This window comes from Amaranthus tricolor, chromosome 4, assembly GCF_026212465.1.
Source record: "Amaranthus tricolor cultivar Red isolate AtriRed21 chromosome 4, ASM2621246v1, whole genome shotgun sequence".
NCBI lineage: Eukaryota > Viridiplantae > Streptophyta > Magnoliopsida > Caryophyllales > Amaranthaceae > Amaranthus > Amaranthus tricolor.
Genome location: NC_080050.1, coordinates 8,776,275 through 8,797,590, shown reverse-complemented (window position 1 = coordinate 8,797,590; position 21,316 = coordinate 8,776,275). Strand labels below are relative to the sequence as shown.

Sequence of the window (21,316 nt, the reverse complement as noted above, 5' to 3'; positions counted from 1 at the left end):
AGGGAAAAAATCAAAAATAGGCTAAACAGATTTACTGGGAGGGAACCATGAATAAATGAAAATCCAAAACATCCAAAACTGAAAACAGAAACTCAGGAGGGAGAAAATCAAAAATAGGCTAAACAAAATTTGAGAGGGAACGATGAAAAAATGAAAATCCAAAACATCGAAAACTAAAAACAGAAACTCGGGAGGGGAAAAAATAAAAAATAGGCTAAACAAAATTTGAGAGGGAACCATGAAAAAATGAAAATCCAAAACATCCAAAACTGAAAACAAAGTAGGGAAAAAATCAAAAAACCTCTATATATGCTCTATTAATTGCACACATTAATTACACACCAAACAAACACAATGGGTAAAACAAAAGATGTTACTCCACATCAAAAAAACCAAATTATGCAAAAACTCCTCTCATCCATGAACAAAAAAGAAAGACCAGAGCTTGGCACAATCAACAAACTAGCTAATGAATTTCAACTTTGTAGGAAAACCATAACAAGGTTATGGAAGGAAGTTCAAAATCAAATCAATAACAACCAAACAATATTCAACTTGGGGAGTAAGAGGATTGGAAGAGAACCAAGTAACAAGATTCAATTCGATGATGACAAATTCAAAGCAATCAAATGTGAACTCAAGACAACGCAACATTCAGTGGCAAAACAAATGGGGGTTTCACAATCAACTGTATTTAGATGGAAGAAGAAGAAAATCATAAGGAAGGACACAAATCCTCTAAAACCTGCCCTTACTGAAAAAATAATTTGCACAGGTTATTTTTTGCGATTTCTAAGTGTTACTATGATGAACAAATTGATGCATATAAATTCAAATCACAAGATAACATTATTCACATAGATGAAAAGCATTTTTATCTAACCCGTGAAACACAGACTTACTATCTTGCTCCGGGTGCTGTAGAGCCACATAGGGAAATTCAACCGAAAAGGTTTATCCCTAAAATCATGTTTATGTGTGCTGTAGCAAAACCAATATATTCATCTAATGGTGATGTGATTTTTGATGAAAAGATAGGTATGTGGCCTTTTATAAGACAGGAACCTGCGAAGAGGAGCTCAAAGAACAGGAGGAGGGGGGAATTAGAAACTAAACCAATTCAATCAATCACCAAAGACCATATGAGGGCAATGCTCATAACCAATGTCATACCAACAATCAGAGCTAAATGGCCTAGTATGCTTTCAAAAGACATTATCATTCAACAAGATAATGCAAAGCCTCACATAGCACCCAATGACAAGGATTTTGTTGATGAAGCAACAAAAGATGGATTTAATATCCAACTTGTGCAACAACCACCAAATTCACCTGACATGAATGTGTTAGATCTTGTGTAACACCCCTGAATTTTCGACCCCTTAACGAAACCAAAATCGTAAAGGACGGGAGGAAATTCGGGTGTTACATAAAAGAAAGAGAAAAGAATTTAGATAAACGTAAATATGAACTTTTAAAGGGTGCATGGAAATTTCGGCAGCATCTCTTCTAAAAATCGAACATGTGGCAGAGCATTTAGCAATATAAAAACATTAAACCAATCTAAGGCATCATTGCCTTTAAAATCTCACACCACGGCGGAATGATTCGTCGTCGGCTTCTCAAATTAACATGCCAAGCATGGATCGTGGTTCCAGTGTCGACGTTTGCGTTTTAAAAAGACTTAACTCCTTAAAACCATACAGAGTTATAAACTATGCAGTGGAAACACAAATATACAAGGGAGGACACCAGGCCTCATAACAACACACATACAACCAAAGTTTGCAAAAGGTAACAAGAGCTACAAAATCGAAAGATAGCGGTATGACACAGGTTATGCTTCGCCCTCATCACTTTCCCCCAATGCAATGCAATGCAAAAGAAGCTCCAATACCTGCTACGCCTGTTTATGATCCTCCTGCTCTTAATGTCATTGCAGAGATTGACGAGCACACACTATCCTCATCTACCGGTGCGCCCAACAAAAGGGGCCGGGGATTATAATTTAAAACACTTTGTATCAATTTGTATGCTTTGAACTTCTTGTAACACTTTCCATGATTGTAATATATCTTCGCATTATTTTCATAATTAATGTTTTCTAAGTTCATTATCTTGTAACATATATTCGCATTGTAATATATCATCGCATTATCTTGTATCAAGCTGGTTCGTAGTTGATTATTGGCTGGTTTGTAGTTGATTATTATGAAATAGATGGTATTGAACTAGTTTAATGCAGGGTGCGCTAATTATTTATGGGAATTGAGGGAAAAAAATAAAACGTTGCAGGGCCATAGACCAAACCGCCACATGAGATGGCGGTTTACCAGGAACAAACCGCAACATGAGATGGCAGTTTACCTTGACCAAACCGCTACATCATGTGGCGGTTTTGTCTGAAATATTTATAAAAAAAAAAATTGCCACGTGGACGGTATTGTGGGAATTAATTTTCCTTCCAATGTAATGTGGAAAATATTTTTAAAAATAGCAATATCATGGGAAAAGATCCATAAACTACTCTAAATATATATAAAGTCTTTAAATACTCAAATTACATGAATATTAAATATAGACAGTGGAGTCGGCTACTTGTTTGAACTTTGATAGTCGACTGCTTGAGTGCTTTGAGGGTTAAAAATATTGAATGTAGACGGTACAAATTAGAAACTTTAAAGTGTAAAAGAAGCAAACCCTAGGGCTATTAGAAGAGTAATTAACTAAAGTTGGGTATTGGTACTAATTACTAAAGTTGATTATGGATCATGTAGTAGTACTAGTTTAATAATTAATAGAATTAATTATTTGATAAATAATATATTAAACTAAGTGGGCGCGCGGATATACCCGCGGGTATTTTTTCGGTATCATTACCCGCCCATTTATCTTGGTGGGCGGGTATTACCCGTCCAAACTTTAAATTTTTATGAACCTACCCATTTTTCGAGCCGGATGGGTCGAGCTTGGCGGGTAGCTCGCCCATGAACAGCTCTAATATTCAGCAATACACCAATGACAAACCACACACATTTGAAAACAAACTCTTAAGATAGTGATTCCATTCAACAATAGAGATCAACCATAATCTAATGCATAGAAGAAACTCTATTGGTTCTCAAACCCTAGCCTCTCTTGTGTGTATTAGCCTCACTCCCTACTTGTTCTAAACCCGAAATGGGACTATATATAGCCCTCATTATGTTTAAAAAACTCTAGGAAAACAAGGGCTCAAACCCCAAGCAAACCTGCACACGAAAAAAGAACCGCAAAATAGTATTGGACACACCCGCTCGGACGAGCATCCTAAGCGCTCGAACAAGCGACTTCAGCTGCAGGCTTCTGTCTTGCTTCCTTCGACTGCTTCGAGCAAGCACTTCCTTTGTTGTGCCTTGCCTCGTTCAAGGCAGACTCCAAGACACCTTTGGTGCATCCCCATGCCTTGATCAATGCATCCCTTGTGAACCACACTTGTGTCCTTCGTTGAATAATCATTATGGCACATCAAAGCACCTCTTGTGTTTTACTCACAACACCTTCACATTTGGTAGATTGGGCACTTGTTCTAACAATTTGCAATATTTTGATCTTTTAAAAAATGGTGTCCAATCCAACTTATTTTTCGAGTAAAAAATGGTGTTTTACTCAGCTCATATCTGTACTACTAATTTTACATTACTCTAATTTGTTCTTTGTTCCTATTTATTTGTATAAATTCTTTTGTGTGAATTATTTCAGTTGACAATTAATATTAGCATTCAAATTAAAGGAGAAAAAGAGGTGAACGACGTGTACATTAAATTCTCTATATATAAAAATTTTGCAAAGGAAAAATACTATTCATCAGACATTTGATGAATAGTGTTTTTGCTCACTTAGCGTGTCACTAGACTCATTGCTGCCACTTCACCAAAACTGAATGCCACTTGGTGCCCCTTTAGTCTACCAATTGCCACTTCAACGTCATTTGAGCAATATAGGTGCTTCCCTCCATTTCATCATCTTTTGGTTAATACCCACCAGAAACAAATCTCAAACTCATTTATCTCTTTCTTCCTCCTCTTTCTTCATTAAACTTTTGGGTGCTCAAAACCTCTATGTTTCTGGGGCGACTTGTTAGGAGGCTCGGTTTATCTCTTTTTCTGGCATTTCCTACTTTTTTTTTCATGGTCAAATTAGGCTTCCACATGGTTTTTCTTCTTCATGCATATTTAGACGGAAAGTGGTGCTAGATTTTAAAAGAAAAACGCTTTCTTTTTGTTTTATAAGGTAACCAAGTTAAAACTCTAATTCGTGCATTTGTGTCCTTCTTCATTTCACATCAATCTTTTTCCGTTGCTGTGTATTTTTCATTTCTTGGTTATATGATGATTAAATTGTTTTCACATCAATCTATATAAATTGAAAGAGTTTTAGTTTGTGGATTTTACTTTTATCGCTCTATGTTGTGTGTTTTTCATAATGCTTTATATTTTCTTCGTACCCCAACAGGAGTACGGGTAAGTTTGAGTAAATAAAGCCTTTGAAGCTTTCCTTGTATGTGTCCTTACAGTTGTGAGTAGTGTCTTAGCATTGGGAAGGTAGCATGTCCTTGGGATGCTTTTGTGAAATGATCTTCATATGATGAAACTGATGCACTTTCAGGCTTTCCGCTATCTTAGAGTTGAAAATGAATGTGACGCGCGGGTCGGGTCAGATATTCGGCAGGGTACATGGCCTTATCTGTTTAACCTTTTTATACTACTATGGTTTTGTTTGATTTACACTTTTAGTGATCGATTAATATGGTTTTCTTTGTGTTTATTAGTTATTATCTATGATGAAGGTTTGAATTTTGGTAAATAATGTTTAATTTGCCTTGCGTTGTTGAATATTTGATGATTGATCTAAATTTTGTTAGTGAAAACGAAGTGTTTTGCTGTGTTTACATTTGAGTTGAACATACTTGGGAATGTGTTGTTTATAATTATTGTTGCTTGTGTTAATTTTGTATCTCTGATTTGAATTTCGTTGATTTTGCTCACATTTGCACCCGTCATGACAATTTTTGATATTTTTTCTTTTGTTTCACATTGGATCGTTCTGCCTTTTTGTCAAATCTTGTGTTTCTTGAATCGAAAACCTTACGTTGATGATTCATCTCCTATTTTTTACCGAATTCAAGTCAAGTTTGTTACTTGTTCTTGTTCTCTTATTTGTCAATAGAAAATTTCCCTTATTTTGCATACGTTAGCTACTGCTGCAGCCACAGGTTAATAGTTTTTTCATTTGTCGATTGCATCCATAATTAGTGCATTTTGCAGCGTCAAATGGGTGGTTCTCGACGCTTCAATTTTTCCAAGTTTTATGAAATTTTCTAACATTTTGCAGCCTTGCGTGGGGCTGCAACACTGAAAGCAAGAGCGTTAAAGGATGTGTGGATTTTATTGTGATGAATCGGATGAATCCTACCTGCAGCCACAAACTTGATAATTTAGGGATATGGGGATTTTATTGTGATGAATCAGATGCTTTTGATGTCAAAATGGATGAATCCTACCTGCTTTTCAAGGTAAAAACATTTCATATAATTTGTATTTTTGTGAGTTGTGTTAATTTGATGCTTTAATCTAGAATTTTCGTAATTGCTTTAATCTGAAGCTGATTAAATTTGCTTACCGACTGACCATGTTTTAGATTGTGGTGTTAGAGATTTGTGCATAGAAATAATGAGGTTCAAGTTGTTGTACTAATTTAGTTGGGATTGAATCATTGAAGCTAACAAAACAAATTGGGTATTGTTAGAACAAAATAGAAATGGATCAATGGCAAAGTAATGAAGTTTGCCTAGCTGGTGGATCCCAAAGTTCCCTGCTTGATTCCAGGTTTGTTTCCCTTTACTTTTAATCTCAACGTTAGTGCTTTTTAATTACATAATGGGTGTTGTGCGACAGTGGAAGCAAGGTTGATGAACAATAATGAAACATTAAAAATTCCAACAAACAGAATAAGAAAATGACACAAAAGATTTAACGTGGTTCACTATCAATGTGATAGCTATATCCACCAGCACCGAGATCAAATAATTTCACTATGATCCCAAAGAATTTACAAGATGAATCACACTCACAAATAACAATGGCTCTCTTGTGATCTCTCTCTCAATTTGTGAATAAATTAAATTCCCTAGTACTAACAAGAGGGGGTATATATAATAAAACCATCTTAAAAGACAACTTGGGGTCTAAGTATCCACAAATAACCGACCACAAATAAAGATAACCGTCAAAAACCCACAAAAAAACAAAGATCCGCAAAAATCGCAAAATGAGTCGCGAGCCGTACAATTACTCGGGGGCCGCGACTTGACAAAAACACAAAAAACGATGACCCTAGGAGAAAATTGATAAAATGTTTTCCTTCCAGTGTTTAATTTGTATCGTTTAGCAGTGATACATATTTCCAACCATCCGGATAAAGCCCTTCAGCAAACGTCATAGCATCAACTGGAAAAGAAGAGCAGTTCTTTACCCCCCCCATCTGGAAAAGGTGAAAGCTTACATTTTCTATCCACTCCGGCTGCAATCATCACTCCACTTACCCCCCCAACTACCAGACTCTGAATCCATACAACCTGCTCAATCTGAAGCTGAAGTAAACGTTTGACGCAACTTAGATTATTCTCATGTTGACTCTTCACCCATCTTTGTTTTAATATTTTTTAATATTCATAATTTTTAATATTTTTAATTTTCTTCTATTAAATTTAGGGTATTGTTATACTTCGCCACCCTTTTCATTTTATCGCCACCCCCTCCAAATGAAATTACAAATTTGCCCCTTGATTTAAAATAATATTTTAAAAACAAATAATAATAATAACCATAATAATAATAATAATAATAATAATAATAATAATAACAATAATAATAATAATAATAATAATAATAATAATAATAAATAATTATTTAAAAAAAAAAATCCACTCGCGGATTTTGTGCGAGTGACCCATGGTGGGCTCGCGGATTTCGTGCGAGTGGATTATATATATATATTTTTTTGAAATAATTATTTATTATTATTATTATTATTATTATTATTATTATTATTAATTATAATAATGAATATAAAATAATATTTTAAAAACAAATAATAATAATAATAATAATAATAATAATAAATAATTATTAAAAAAAAAAAAAATCACTCGCACGTTTTGTGCGATTGGGCCTAGGATGAATCGCACAAAACGTGCGATTGGGCCTAGGTCCAATCGCACAAAACGTGCGATTCGTATAATTTTTTTTTTTTTTGAAATAATTCTTTATTATTATTATTATTATTATTATTAATTATAATAAAAATCATCTTTAAAAAATAATAATAATAATAATTACAATAATAATAATAATAATAATAATAACAATAATAACAATAATAACAACAATAATAATAATAATAATAATAATAATAATAATAATAATAATAATATTTTATTAAGTCTAATGGCATATTCGTAATTTTTTAAAATTCAGGGGCAAATTCGTAATCTCATGGGAAGAAGGGGGTGGCGATAAAATAAAAAGGGTGGCGATGTTTAAGGATTGGTTAAATTTATTACTTAATAAAATTAAATATTTTTCATCAACACTTCTTGTAAACCAACTTTAAATGAGAAGAAAAAAAAAACTATTCCCCCTTTTTTTCATAGACTTGCAAAGTGCAAATTATTAGGGTTTCTTATTGTAACATTTGACAAAAAAAATTAATGATTTAGAATGAGAGAATTAAAATATTAAGAATAATATTAGAGTGAGAGCAACCTTTTCCCCATTTAGTTACTGAATTTCGAATCCCATCCAGAGCCAATTCTGCTTCGTTCTTGGTCCTCGTACAGGCGGCAGCAGCCGCGTACAACCCTTCTTGTCACCAGAAACCGAAAATACACAGCAGCAACAACACCCTCCTTGACTGAGACGCTGCAACGGCACCCACACCACCTGCCAGCCTGCGTTTTGGTCAAAATAAGAGGGCTGACAGCCTTCTTGTGGAATTCAAGAGTAAATCAATCACCCCCTCTTTCATTTTTCTCTTGTCTAGTAGAAAGAATTAGAAGGTAAATATCCTATTGAACAATTTCTTGATTTCTTTCTCTTGTTTCCTCTTCTTTCATAGAAATTCTAATTTGTTGTTATTTGATTATATCCTCTTTATTTTAATAATATTTTAATGTCGTATTACGCTCTTTATAGCTATGAATTTAATTGATTGAGTCAAAATTAGTTGGATACTTGTGGATGTGGACCTTATGTTGATTATACTAAGTTAGTAGAGATTGAGATTATGATTTTGTTGAGAAATGTCCTTAATGATGAATTGTTGGGTATTTAGACACTCTTGGATGAATAAATATATGGTTTTGTTTGAGTATCAATGTTGGTAAGTAGAACACTTATCTTTATAGTTAATTAAGTATATAATTTGAAGAATAATGATTGTTGATATAAACTTTAGAGATACCATAGATTACCTTGGGTATATACTTATTGAGGAATATTTGATGATAATGAAGATACTTAATGATTGATGTCCTTGAATAAAATAGATGATTCTTGAAGGTATCGATAAGTATGGATTTAGGATGAATATAAATTTATGTGTATTGTGGTTTTACTCTAGGTTCTTTAATATGTTTAGAAAACACCCTTATGACATAAAATGTTAGAATGTTAAAACAAGGGTCTTGGTTAAATTACGTTCTTAGGAGGAGATATATTATTTGAGTTGTATGTTAGTAGAGTAGGATCGTACACACACTTGTGACATTATGTTATTGTCTTGCTTCTGGATACGACTACGTCGATGAACCCTTTTGTCAACTAATCATAGTTTTGATTTTTGTCAGGGAGAAAAAAATGAGAAAATAATGGTTTAAATTGACATCTCGCTACTTTAAAATTAATCATAGTTTTGATTTTTGGAAAGTTTTTTTATTTAAGAATTTATTATTGAGGAAGAGTAGTTCATATTTGTTCTTACTTTGAATTTGTGATTCACTATTGAATTTTGATGTGTTGATTTTAGAATGGGGAAAAGAAAGCGAAATTCAAAACATCTTGAGCCCTGCTCAACAAAGAGGGTAGAGTCAAAAAGCGGTGAACCAATAACTATAGGAGACGAGGTAGAACTTTGTGACAAGATGTTAATGCACCAGGCGACTGCGGATGAAGGCGTAAGCGAGGACAAGGAGATTAATATTTGTGGCATTCCCTACTCTCTTGTTTGTAACAACACACAAGCAGGTGTCACATTTGTTCTTGAGAAAGCTTCGCTAACCCTTGCTTATGTTGGAAAAGTGAGTGCATTTGTGTCTTTACTTTGAATTATTAACCTTAAATGTTGTATGAAATAATATTTTTATGATAAGTATGTCAATTTTACAACTTATTATTCGCTTTGTGTCTTGTCTTCTTCAGAAGTATCAAATATTATCATCAGATGAGCATGCTGGTTATATGCGCAAGAGGAATTTAAATCCATATAGTTACAGGCCTGACATTGTTTATGAGGTTCGTTTAGTAGCCTTCTTCTTTGGACTCACCATCAAATAGATTTCCATGTACTTTACAATTGTTGACTATGTTGTAGATGATCCAGGTTTTGTTAACCTTGTCTATTTTAGCTTTATTCTCTAACCCTTTATTTTTTAGCAGGTTTACCCATTCTTGATATGACTAAAAACTTTATAGTTTTGAGATTCTGATGGACTATATATAAATATCTCGTTAATTCGTCTACACTTTTTATTTATGTGAAGTGGTACATATGTTTTCAGCCAAAGGTCATTAATATGGAACAACTTTTTTGTTATTGTACACATTCGACCTTCAACCCCCTCCTAGAGTATTTATACTAGTTAGGTGTCCATTATTGTAGCCTTTATTTCTTTAACACTTACTCTTTACTTCGGAAAAATTATGTCATCTAGGCACTCTTGCAAATCATGACTAGTCAACTTTGTATGGCTGGAAGGATAAAGGCAGTGTACATACGGACAGATGAAGGAGTTCTGATCAAAGTAGAACCTTATGCTCGAATACCAAAGTCATTCAGAAGTTTCTGCAATATGATGGGTATGTTTGACCTGATGTTTGTTACCGATGAATTAGGATTGTAAACAATCTGTTTTCATTTCATTGATTTTCATTTATTTCTTTGTATCTGATGAGCATCACATCGGTGTAGCTGAATTACAACAAAAACTCTGTATCAAAGCCAAGGGTAAGGGTGGAAAACTTTTGCGTGTGATTGCCAACCCTATAACCAAGCATTTATCTTCTCCATCCCGTAAGATAGGTAAGATTTTGATTAGGTTGATAATGTTGAAGAATGATTCGATTCCTGAAGCATTAGTTTTGGTTTTACATTTTAATTAATACATTTTTACTTCAGGTCTTTCATTCAGCTCAGAGAAAGCTGTTGAGTTGCGAGAGTATGTCAGTGGAATCAACAGTAAACAAGAGGTTGTGTTTGTGGTAGGTTCTTCTATTTGATTTGTTTTTCTTTGGATTGTTTATGTTTCTACTATTTTCTTATTCTAATACATTGTAATTTGCAGGTCGGTGTGATGGCTCATGGCAAGATTGAATGTGATTACATTGAGGACCTTGTATCAGGTAATTTAATTGATTTACTTCGTTTAGGAAATTAAGAATCTTTTAGGCATAGTTCTGATCGTATAGAAGACATGAATAGAGTTTGATAGGGGTTTTCACTTGGTGATTATATGAATCGTGATAAAAGTAATGGTATTTTATGGAACAGACGAAACTGTAACCAAACATGCTATTAGACTGGAATCACATGGCACACAAAATTCTTATTATAATGTAACCGTGCTTTCTTTGATGTAATAGACTTGCTTTATTACGTACATTGTAATACATACTGATCAATAAGTTCAGTATCAACTTTGAAGTCGGTGTGTGGGTGATTCCTCTTATCCTATTTTCTAATAAAATGATGTTTTTTGCGCATTGAGTCGAAAATGATTTGACTCGATACTTGTCGATCTGTTAGGTCGACCCAACTTGACTGAAATCGGAAACGAACCGACTTGAAAATAACTCAACCGAAAATGATTTGACTTGAAACTTGTCCTGCCTTCCTTTTTGATGATAGGTTGTCTCTTCTGTCCTCTTGCACTTGATCTATTGTTCATAATGATAATGAGTGGTTAAGCTAGACATTATGAAAAGGATGTTACTTTTTAAAAAAAACAAAATCGACCTTATAATTGAGTTTATTATAGATATATGACTTTATAAAGATATTTTTAAGATCATTTTCAGGCCTATGAAAGTCCAGATTCATATCATCAAGTTTTATCGTTTTATATCTGTAAAACACAGTTGTTATTATAGTGTTTACTAATAAAGCATGCAAGATGAGTCTATTTGCATATTATATTGCAATTGTTTGCTATAAAACCTTTACAATTTAAAATCTAAAATGAATATCAAAATTCTAGAAATGACAATTGAGTAATTGCCTCATATTTTCTTATTTGACAGTTTCTCGCTTTCATCTAAGCTCTGAGGATTGTTTGAGACATATATGCATTGCCATGGAAAGGAAATGGAGCGTATGTTGAAGCACAAGTGTGTTAGAGTTTCTTAAATTATATATTACGTCTTAATTATTATTTACAAGTCTGAGGAGTTTAATTCTTACTAAATTTGTAATTTTGTTATTAATTAAGAATATATTGATATTGCTTATTATATATATATATATATATATATATATATATATATATGTATATATATATATATATATATATGTATATATATATGTATATATGTATATATATATGTATATATGTATATATATATATATATATATATATATATATATATATATATGGGTTTAGGGTTTAAGGTTTAGGCTTTATGGTTTGGCTATTGCACGCATGAAGGATGTTGATGGTGATGTTATAACTATTCCCTTTAGGGGTTGCCAAGGCTTAAAGGTCAAAGATTTAGGACCATCCTGTTTTTTTACAGGAATTTTTGTTACTGGCTCTCTCCCAATAGTTGATGCATTAGGGATACATGTTTTACATCTACATTGCCCACAATTATCTTTCATTATACTTGTACAGTTGTACCACATTACAATAATTTTAGTGAATTAATCTATTGCAAATGTACCTTGAGGTGAATCTAACATCTTATACGCATACATTTCTTTCACATTATAAAATTAATAATAATAAATTAGGCTATGTTTTCATGCATACATTATAGGAAAAGTTACTGGAAATAATATATCTTTCAAACTTTAACTATGATAATATATCAACTTTTGATTAACAATGAATAATGCTAACTTCGAGGGGAAAGGGAAGGAGGGGAGGCAGTTGGCTGTAATGGTGAATGCTGGGATGGGTGGTGAAAGGTTGGTAAGGGGTTTTGGTTTTTTTTGCCAAATTTTCCATTTGATTTGGAAAGTTGAACTACAATTTTAACTATCCAACAAGTTATGAAAGCTTGTAATATTTACGGTAATTTTTTCTACGTACTAATGATAAATTCTAATTCATTGAATTTTTTTATATTTCTTTTGAGGGTGTTATTTTGACGCAATAGAATTTTCATTTCCTAATTCACGAATAACCAAGATGTGAGTAGACATGGGAAACGGACCGAATTGGCTATGCTTGTAGCTGGGCATTACATGCTAATGGCACAACGCAATACATTTTATGGCTACCGTAACACCCTGTCATTTCATGCTAATGGCACAACGCGATACATTTCATGGCTACTGTAACAATGGGTGATACAATTCACATTTACTTTTACTTTTAAAAGATGAAGTCTTATTTTGTGTTGAGTTAATGATTTTGACTTGTATTGAATGAATTATGTGCGTGCTAGAGTAATCGAAAACTCATGTTGAATGGGTGATAGTGGTTACTTTGGTATTTAGTTGGTATAAAAAAGTAGTTAGGGGGGACATATTAGTTCTATTCCTAACTATATAGGTGCCCATTTCATTAGAGGAAGGTAGAACCTTAGTTGGGTGACTTATGTGATTTTTGGTCATGCAGTGACGCTTACAGGTACATACATGCAGTAACTAACCCTTATGTACGATTTTCCTTTAAGACATTATTGTTTATTGTTTATTGTGATAATATGCATTGTATCGAAACCATAAGGTACTAGTGAGTAAACTTTATATGAAGAGATATCGATTATGACATCCTTGCGCTTAGAATAGTTTACAGAACGAGAGTATTAGTAGAAGGCAGGGACCATCCCTTTATTTATTTAAAAATTGGATTACGCCTTACTTGGAGTTAGAATGACTGCTTTATAGGTGAATTTCGTATCTTGTTTGAGTTTCTTAGTGGTTGCTATTCCAGGGCACTCATTAATAGTAGAAAGTGGAATCTATTCCCATTTGATAAAGCATTATATTATGATTGGCTGGCGTGACTTAACTGGACTATGTCCGGTTGATTTAATAGTCCCCTAGGTGAGATCCGACGGGACCACTGTATGGGGGTATGAGCATACTTTTGTAATTGGGTGCCGGGTGGCCGATACCGCCCCTTGACCAAGGTGTTACCATGCGGGCTTTGCAAACCTCAATATGGTGGCCTCTTCACTGGATTGGTACCCTAGTGTGTCTTTTGCCCAAAGGTAGGATTCGAGAGGGTCAGCTGGCGGAGGTATGAGCTCATACTTTTCCATGGGTGCCGGGTGGCCGATAACGTTTTTGGCCTTGTCACTATGCCATGAAGTGGAGAAAAGATCTGTTGATTGAATGTTACTCATTGATAGAAAGTTTATTCATTCATAGAAAGCTTACACATTGATAGAACGTTTACTCATTGATACAAAATTTATTCAATGATAGAGTAGTTTATGCTAGTCAGAAGTGCGCCTAAGTTAAGTTATCTCAAGGGAGTTACCGGTCCCAAAGATAGGTTATGATCACACTTACTTTAAGATAGACAAGCTCTATAAGGTCATGTGTTAGATAGTCTGTTAATGCCTTGGTTGAGTTGATACTACGCGTGTTTTACAAGAGTTTATGTTTTGAGAAAAGGAGTGTGAAGACCTCAATTCTATCCAAGAACACATGGTTCGGGTTGGAAGGGACGTAATGAGGTTAAGAAGTATAGGTGGACGAAAAACGGTTACTATTTGTACTTGTTTCTTATGAAATCATCTTATGTTGTCGTATAACATAATATTATCTAGTAGTTGGCCCTATTATATTTGATGCTAGTTATTGACGTGTACGTGTTTGTATTTATGTTTGTTTGTTTGATGACTTTCTATGATTGTCCTGCTATGACACATTGGTCTTTGTTCTGATGTCGAGCATCAAGAGGATCATAGACAGGCGTAGCAGGTATTGGAGCTTCTTTTGCATTGCATTAAATTGCATTAGGGAGAGTGATGAGGGCGAAGCATAACCTGTGTCATACCTAGAGGTGAACACGGTCCGGTTTGGTCTGGTCTGACACTAAAATCAGACCAAACCAGAAATTCCGGTCTGAAAATTTTTCGGACCGGACCGGACCGTTTAAATCACCAAAACGGACCAGACCAAATCGTTTTACAATGGTCTGGTCTGGTCTAGTCTACGGTTTTTTATTTTTATATTTTCATCCAAATTAATACATGTATTTATGCAAATATTTCATACCTACAATCAATAAATATAATAATTTGTAATTAGTTGATAACATCAACATCATTCAAGTATATATTGCTATATAAAAAAAGCTACATCTTAAAATATCTAGGTAGCAACTTAATTTTTTAAATACAAAACTATGATTTTTGACCATAGTACGGTTTGCGGTCCGGTTTGGTCTAAAAAATAAAAAAAACCGAGACCAGACCGTAAACCGTAATTTAATTTGAAAAAAAACCAGACCAGACCATCTAAACCGTAGATCAGACCAAATACTAAAATTCCGGTTTGGTTTACGGTTTAGACCAAACTTTGTTCAGCCCTAGTCATACCGTTATCTTTTGATTTTGTAGTTCTTATTTATCTTTTGTAAACTTTGATTGCATACGTTTTGTTATGAGGTCTTGTGTCATTCTTTTTCCGCTACGTAGTCTATAACTCCGTATGATTTTAAAGAGTTACGTTATTTTAAAACGCAAGCGTTGACGCTGAAACCACGATCCTTGCTTGGCATGTTGATAAAGGCGTCAAATTAGTTTGGTTATGTTATCTACCTATATATCCTTGTCACATCCTCAGTTTTTAGTAGAGATGCGGTAGAGATTTCTCCTTTTAAAGTTAATCTATCAAATTTCTTTTCCTTTTCTTTTTATGTAACACCCGAATTTTCTTCCATCTTTCACGATTTTGATTTTGTTTTAAGGGGAGTTGGAAATCCTGAAATGTTACAGCTAAACTAAGCCCGACACAACTGTCACATTTTTTTTAGCATGCCTTATTCGTGCCTCGTTCACCTTTATCAAACTTGGGCACAATCTTACTGATACTTCACTTTGTGGCCCGCGTGTTGCCCTGGGTTTAGCCCATTCTTATTTGCTTTAGTTGATGAATTATACTCTTAAATATGCAACTCTTACGTTATTTGTTTGAATATTTTTTTAGATTGTTACTTTCTATTTACTTTATAAATAATGTAATTTTTTTCTCAATATTATTTTCTTATAATACTATAAAATTTTCAACAATAAATAATTTAATAAATCAGGTTAGCAAAATAATAATTGGTGAGTTTTATTTCAAAATTTACTATTGTAATTTTTAGCAATAAATAAATTAATAAATCAGATTAACATAATAATTGGTGAGTTTTAATTCTAAATATACTAATGTAATTTTCAACAAATATAATATCCTTATTTATTTATTTAATCAATTTTTTTATATTTTATTTTTTGAGTTAAAATAAAATGTATATTTTATTTTAAAAGAAAAAGATTTTAACTTTCCAAGAAAATGCTAACTATTTGCTGAATGAAAACAAGAATTCCGATTTCTTGACATCTTTTATGAGGTTAATTGCTTTAATCCAATGTTGCTTTGATCCAATCTTGTTTATAATGTTATTTTAAGTTATTAAAATAACGTTTATTTTTATATTTTGTCTACTTGTTTAGTGTTATTATATTCTAATGCATATCATTTTTCTCCATTTTTTATTATCTTAATGCTCTTATTTTTTTTATTATTATTTTTATTTTAAATATTCTAAATTACCAAATATAGATCTTATATCTAATAATTTTCCATATATTTGTGATGTTTGTTTTTCATCTACTTTATTTATGTGATGTTAGTATTTTTTTTCCTTTTGTTTTTTTATTTAATTCTAGACTTCTGTCTTTTCATTTTGTAGTAGAGTTTTGGTCAATAAAGCTAAGTTAAAAACTCATTAAGAGTTTATTTATATAATACGGTACATCTAGGGTGAGTTTATTTTAGGGAATTTTTCTCCATTTTATATTGTTTGATATGGTAAAAGATTATCTATAATGATTCAACCACACAATATAAATAATCTTTCTTATTTTAATAATAACGTCTCAAGATAACAAATACTAAGTTAAAGAAAAAACATTTTTTTAGTTTACTCACCCTAGTTTCTTTACAAATGAATTAGCCTTTTCTCAATTCAATTTGTATTGTACCTGGTGATTTGATTCTATGATCAAATAATGTATTCTTTTATAGAGAAAAAAATACATTATTCTAGAAGTCCTTCACAACTCAAATCATTCTAGAATTCACTTATAATTCACCATGTGGTGCAAATCTAATATGGACACCTTTATTACCTTTATATTTGTGCAAATCCAATGTAGAACATTTGTCTAGACATATTCAACTTGAATTCTAAATAATTATAAATAGTTTAATAAGCTAAAACACTACTCAAAATATCAACAATGTGTGGTTTAATAGTGTAGATAGTTATTTTCAAATTGTTTACGTAGCTATTACATTTCAACATCCAAAACAACATCTTAATTTTTTCTGTAACAACACATAAATATCTATAAAACTATAACTATACACTTGCAACCAATAGCTATTATTTAAACAACTAACATATCAGCATCATCATAAATAGTATATCCTACGTATAGAAAATTATTATGATGAGGTGTCTATAGATGAAACAGTTGTTAAGAGTATAACCAAGTACAAGTATTTGGGATGGGGAGATTGACGGAGATGTAAATCATCGTATACAGGCGGGTTGGCTCGAGTGGCGAGCAGCCACCGCAGTGCTATGTGATAAGAAATTCCCAAGCAAGTTATAAGGAAAATTCTACCGGGCGACAATCAGAGATGCTCTACTATATGGGACCGAATGTTGGCCAGTAAAAAAGAATTTCGAACATAAGATGGAAGTTACAGAAATGCGTATGCTGAGGTGGATGTGTGGGCACACATTGATGGATCGAATTAGGAACCAAGAGTTTAGGGACAAACTAGGGGTGGCCCCTATATCTAGAAAAATACACGAAAATAGATTGAGGTGGTTCGATCATCTGCAGAGAAAGACTTTCGACGCCCCTGTGAGGAGAGTAGAAAGCATCATAGTAGAGGGTAAGAGGAGTCGAGGAAGACCTAGGAAAACTTGAAATGAGCAAATAAAAGTTGATTTGCATGATTTAAGCCTCTCTGCAGACATGACTAGAGATAGGAGCAGTTGGAGATAACATATCCATGTCTTAGATTACTGATGTCCTCTCAGTCTACCTTTTAGTGTCCTTAACCTCTTGCTTGTATCGTTTCTTTTCTATTAGTTATTTGTTTTCCTTTTGTAGTGGTTCTACCTTTTACAGGTCTCTATGTTATCTTTCACGTGTAATCACATCCCGTTATCTTTCTCGAGTCGGGGGACTCCTTTGATCGCGCTCTCTTTTATGGATATGAATTGTCGCCGTCTTTCCCACCCCAGATCTTGAGTTAATTCCTTCGCTCTTTTTCCTTTTCTTTTATTTTGATTAAATACCCAAAATTTTCCGCTCCTTCTCACGACATCTAGCCCAAACATCAGCCAAACCCCAATCCTCATTCTTTGAAGCTTCCCTTCAAATCCCAAAAATGGCGGACTGAAAGTCCTTCGAAACCCAACAATGGCGGACTGAAAGTCCTTCGAACCTTAACAATGGCGGTTGTTGTCACTGCTCTTTTCCTTCTCTTTTCAACATCCTCTGAAATTAGGGTTGAAATTTGTTCTTTTCTTGATAAATCCTTCAATTCATGAACAAATCTTGTTTCCATGATTCTTCTAACTTCGAATTTCAGCAATAATCGAAGCCAACAATCATCTTTGTTACATCTGGTTCCCTGATTTTCAGAAATAACAACATGTATAATTCGTTCTTTCTCTGAATTTCAATTCTATGATTTTTGATCATGAAATTTCGATCTAACCCTTCTCTCCCTCTTAATTCATTTGATTTCTTTGAACCTAACAGCAGCGCCATGAATGTCGCCCAACCTTCTTAAGCATTTTCGAAGAACCGTGCCTTTTTCATCTCGCTTCTTTCGGCAGATTCCAGTATTCAAGTCTCTTTTGTTAATTTTGTTATTTGATCTTGTTAGCCGGATCTTTCGGATATATGCAATTGGATTACCATTTCTTGATTATATTCAATTGCCATACTCTTACCAAATTAATCTTTTCAATCAAAAACCTCATGAAGTTGAACATTTGAGATTCATTGTATAAGTTGCTCAATTAAAAGAAATGGACAATTGATAATTAGTAGTAAATTGTGGAATGTGGATTAATTTGATGGACTTTGATAACTAGTATGAGGTTATAAAGATTAAAGTAGAGAAATTGGTGGAAAATGTTGTTAACTATAAGGTTATGGATGACTTGAAGCTCTTGAATGAATTAAGAAATTCTCTTGGAAATCATTGATAGTGGGGTGAAATATTAGTTGTTATTAATTGAATAATTTAATATTCTTGAAGGGATTATTAGGTTATTTGAGGATTTTCGATGTTGGGGTTAAAGGTACATATTGGTGTTTAATTGGAAAATAAAGAGAATTACGAAGGTGGATAATTATTAGAAGATGTAAATGAATTTTAGAGCATGACTATGTCGCCTTGATGGTCTATTGTGGTTTGAGTTCGAACATGCACAATTCTTTTATGATTAGATATATTAGAATAGAAGCTTGAACTAAGTTGTTGTCATAGGAGGAGATGCAATGAGTTATATGAGCCTAGTTTGTAGTATCGTATGCTTTGTTGTGATGTTATATTTGTTATGCTTCAAGAGGCGACATCATCGAGGAACCCTTCTAGTGATCGCGGAGAACCAGACTTAGCTTCTTGAAGCGTTTTTGGTGAGTAGTAGCAGTTCCTTAAAGGGTCTAGCCAGACTACATTCTTGAAAATAAACTTTTTACTAAAGCTCTTTTGAAATTGAAAATTGTTGAGACAAATGTTATTGTGAATGCTAATGTTGATATTATGATATGGTCAATGGATCGGGCTTGCGAGCTGGTCATTGACGGAGTTGAGGAACATTGTTCTCTGCTCCCTGTTTTTGAAACGAGTTGTCATTCAGATATTAACTAGCTTCACCCAAGAGCGACATAGCCATAAAGCTATGGGGCACCTCTCAAACTAGACTCCTTGTGCGCACATAGATCTAGGAAACTGATATTGCTTTTAAACCTTTGTTTTGATTTACTGTGTTTTATTGTTTTGGATTGTTACTTCTTATACAGTTTAATCTGATCCCTTGTTGTTTCCATCTTTTAGTTGTTTACAGATCGGATCCGGTTGGAAACAATGGGTTAGTGGAGTTAATTTGAGTTCCTAGAATGTTATATTGAGCTGAGCACGTGGGAATTTATAGTTTTGTATTAGGATTTTGATAAATTTATATTAATCTTGGTTGTGTTGGTTATATTAGACTTGAAGTGAATTGTTTGATTACCTTGTGTTTTAGTTTGCTTTGAGAATTAGCCGAGTTAGTTACGTTAAGGAGCTGGTGACCCCTTTGCTCAAGTTTTGGAAGTGTGATTCAAGTTTCTTGGGAAATGAACCCCGTGATGACCCTGTTTACTCAGTCAACGGTAAGTCGGGTTGTTATAATTAACTCTGAATATATGAAACCATTATTTATAAAATTTATTTTATTAAAATATTTATCATTTTATTGGAATAACTAATAAGATGATTGAAAAAGAGTCGATTATACTTTTATGATAAAAATTGGTTTAGATTTACAACAGTTCGATCTAAACTTCGTTGGGTTTAAATCGGTTTGAACCGAATCGAGTTCGGTTTCGAACATGATTCGGGTCGGATATAACTCGGGTCGGTCTTTATTAGATTCGGATGATCTCGATTAACGATTAGTGTCGGTTACAAAAAACGGTTACAGTTCGGATTCAGTTTTTTTCTATTTTCGGTTGTCAACCGGTTCGGGTATAACTTTGGGTCGGGTAATGTCAGTTCGATAAACCTAAAAGAGGAAAACACTTCGGGTCGGTTTACTTTCGGTTTCGATTCAGGTTTTTGGGTCGGATTACTTTTGAATAGTTCTAATGGTGATTAATGGGTTTTTCTAAGGAATTTTATTTTGATGAGAAAATTTGTGTAAACAATAATTGAGGGGTTTTAATGGTGGTGGTGTTGGGGTGGGAAAATGGTGGTGATTGGAGAGGGGCAGAGAAAGGTTGGGAAGAAGGGTTTAATTGGAGGTAATTGGGTAATTTGGTTAGATTAATGAATTTAATTGAAAGTCAAATGTCATTTAGCATGGTCAACAGTCATTTAGCAGACTATTCGACGAAGTGGCTGTATCGATGTCGTGTTTGGTAATTTAAAGGCAGTTGTTTGTAAAAGAATAAAAAAAAAATCAAGGTCGTTTATTCTAAAATGTCTAAACTTTAAGACTGTAGTTGGTAATTGATCTTTTTTTTTAAAAAAAATAACATATTAACTTGTGCTAACAAAAATAAATATTAATTACATTAAATTATATAAAGTATTACAACTATTAATAACACACTTCAAAATCAAATTTAACATAAAAATATATAAAACTATTTTATAAATGTTTAAACAAAAATAAATTGTTTGTCATAAAATATATAAGCGACTTGCATAAAGATAGTCACAACCTAAATATATTAGGATTAAGCATTGCATTTAAGTAACCAACAGTATAATTAAAAAAATTCTAATAAAAGTATATTATCGTTTAACCATTTTAAAATATCCAATACACTAATTAAATAATATTCATTTAATAAATAAAATTGGTAAGACTTTA

The 21,316-nt window shown here is 33.1% G+C and overlaps 2 protein-coding genes and 1 long non-coding RNA gene across 3 annotated transcripts; all 3 read left to right on the top strand.

Moving 5' to 3' along the window:
* The first annotated feature begins 354 nt into the window (after positions 1-354).
* On the top strand, positions 355-1,361 carry LOC130810696 (uncharacterized). The gene is made up of 2 exons (XM_057676833.1): positions 355-775; positions 862-1,361. Exons 1-2 carry the CDS (start codon positions 355-357, stop codon positions 1,359-1,361), a joined length of 921 nt encoding a protein of 306 aa, XP_057532816.1.
* Positions 1,362-3,934: 2,573 nt separating this feature from the next.
* On the top strand, positions 3,935-5,897 carry LOC130809737 (uncharacterized). The gene is made up of 3 exons (XR_009040918.1): positions 3,935-4,272; positions 5,374-5,554; positions 5,788-5,897. It is a non-coding gene; the product is annotated as an uncharacterized LOC130809737 (long non-coding RNA).
* Positions 5,898-7,758: 1,861 nt separating this feature from the next.
* LOC130809736 (uncharacterized) lies at positions 7,759-11,810 on the top strand. The gene is made up of 8 exons (XM_057675516.1): positions 7,759-8,098; positions 9,067-9,337; positions 9,459-9,551; positions 9,971-10,115; positions 10,228-10,338; positions 10,435-10,517; positions 10,601-10,658; positions 11,556-11,810. Exons 2-8 carry the CDS (start codon positions 9,068-9,070, stop codon positions 11,633-11,635), a joined length of 840 nt encoding a protein of 279 aa, XP_057531499.1. The 5' UTR covers positions 7,759-8,098; position 9,067; the 3' UTR covers positions 11,636-11,810.
* Positions 11,811-21,316: the final 9,506 nt, after the last annotated feature.

Coding starts and splice junctions, on each gene's coding strand:
- LOC130810696 (XM_057676833.1), top strand. CDS start 355: ATGGGTAAAACAAAAGATGTTACTCCACATCAAAAAAACCAAATTATG. Junction 776..861: donor TGAAAAAATAATTTGCACAG/GTTATTTTTTGC, acceptor TTATTCACATAG/ATGAAAAGCATTTTTATCTA.
- LOC130809736 (XM_057675516.1), top strand. CDS start 9,068: ATGGGGAAAAGAAAGCGAAATTCAAAACATCTTGAGCCCTGCTCAACA. Junction 9,338..9,458: donor CCCTTGCTTATGTTGGAAAA/GTGAGTGCATTT, acceptor TGTCTTCTTCAG/AAGTATCAAATATTATCATC. Junction 10,518..10,600: donor AACAAGAGGTTGTGTTTGTG/GTAGGTTCTTCT, acceptor TGTAATTTGCAG/GTCGGTGTGATGGCTCATGG.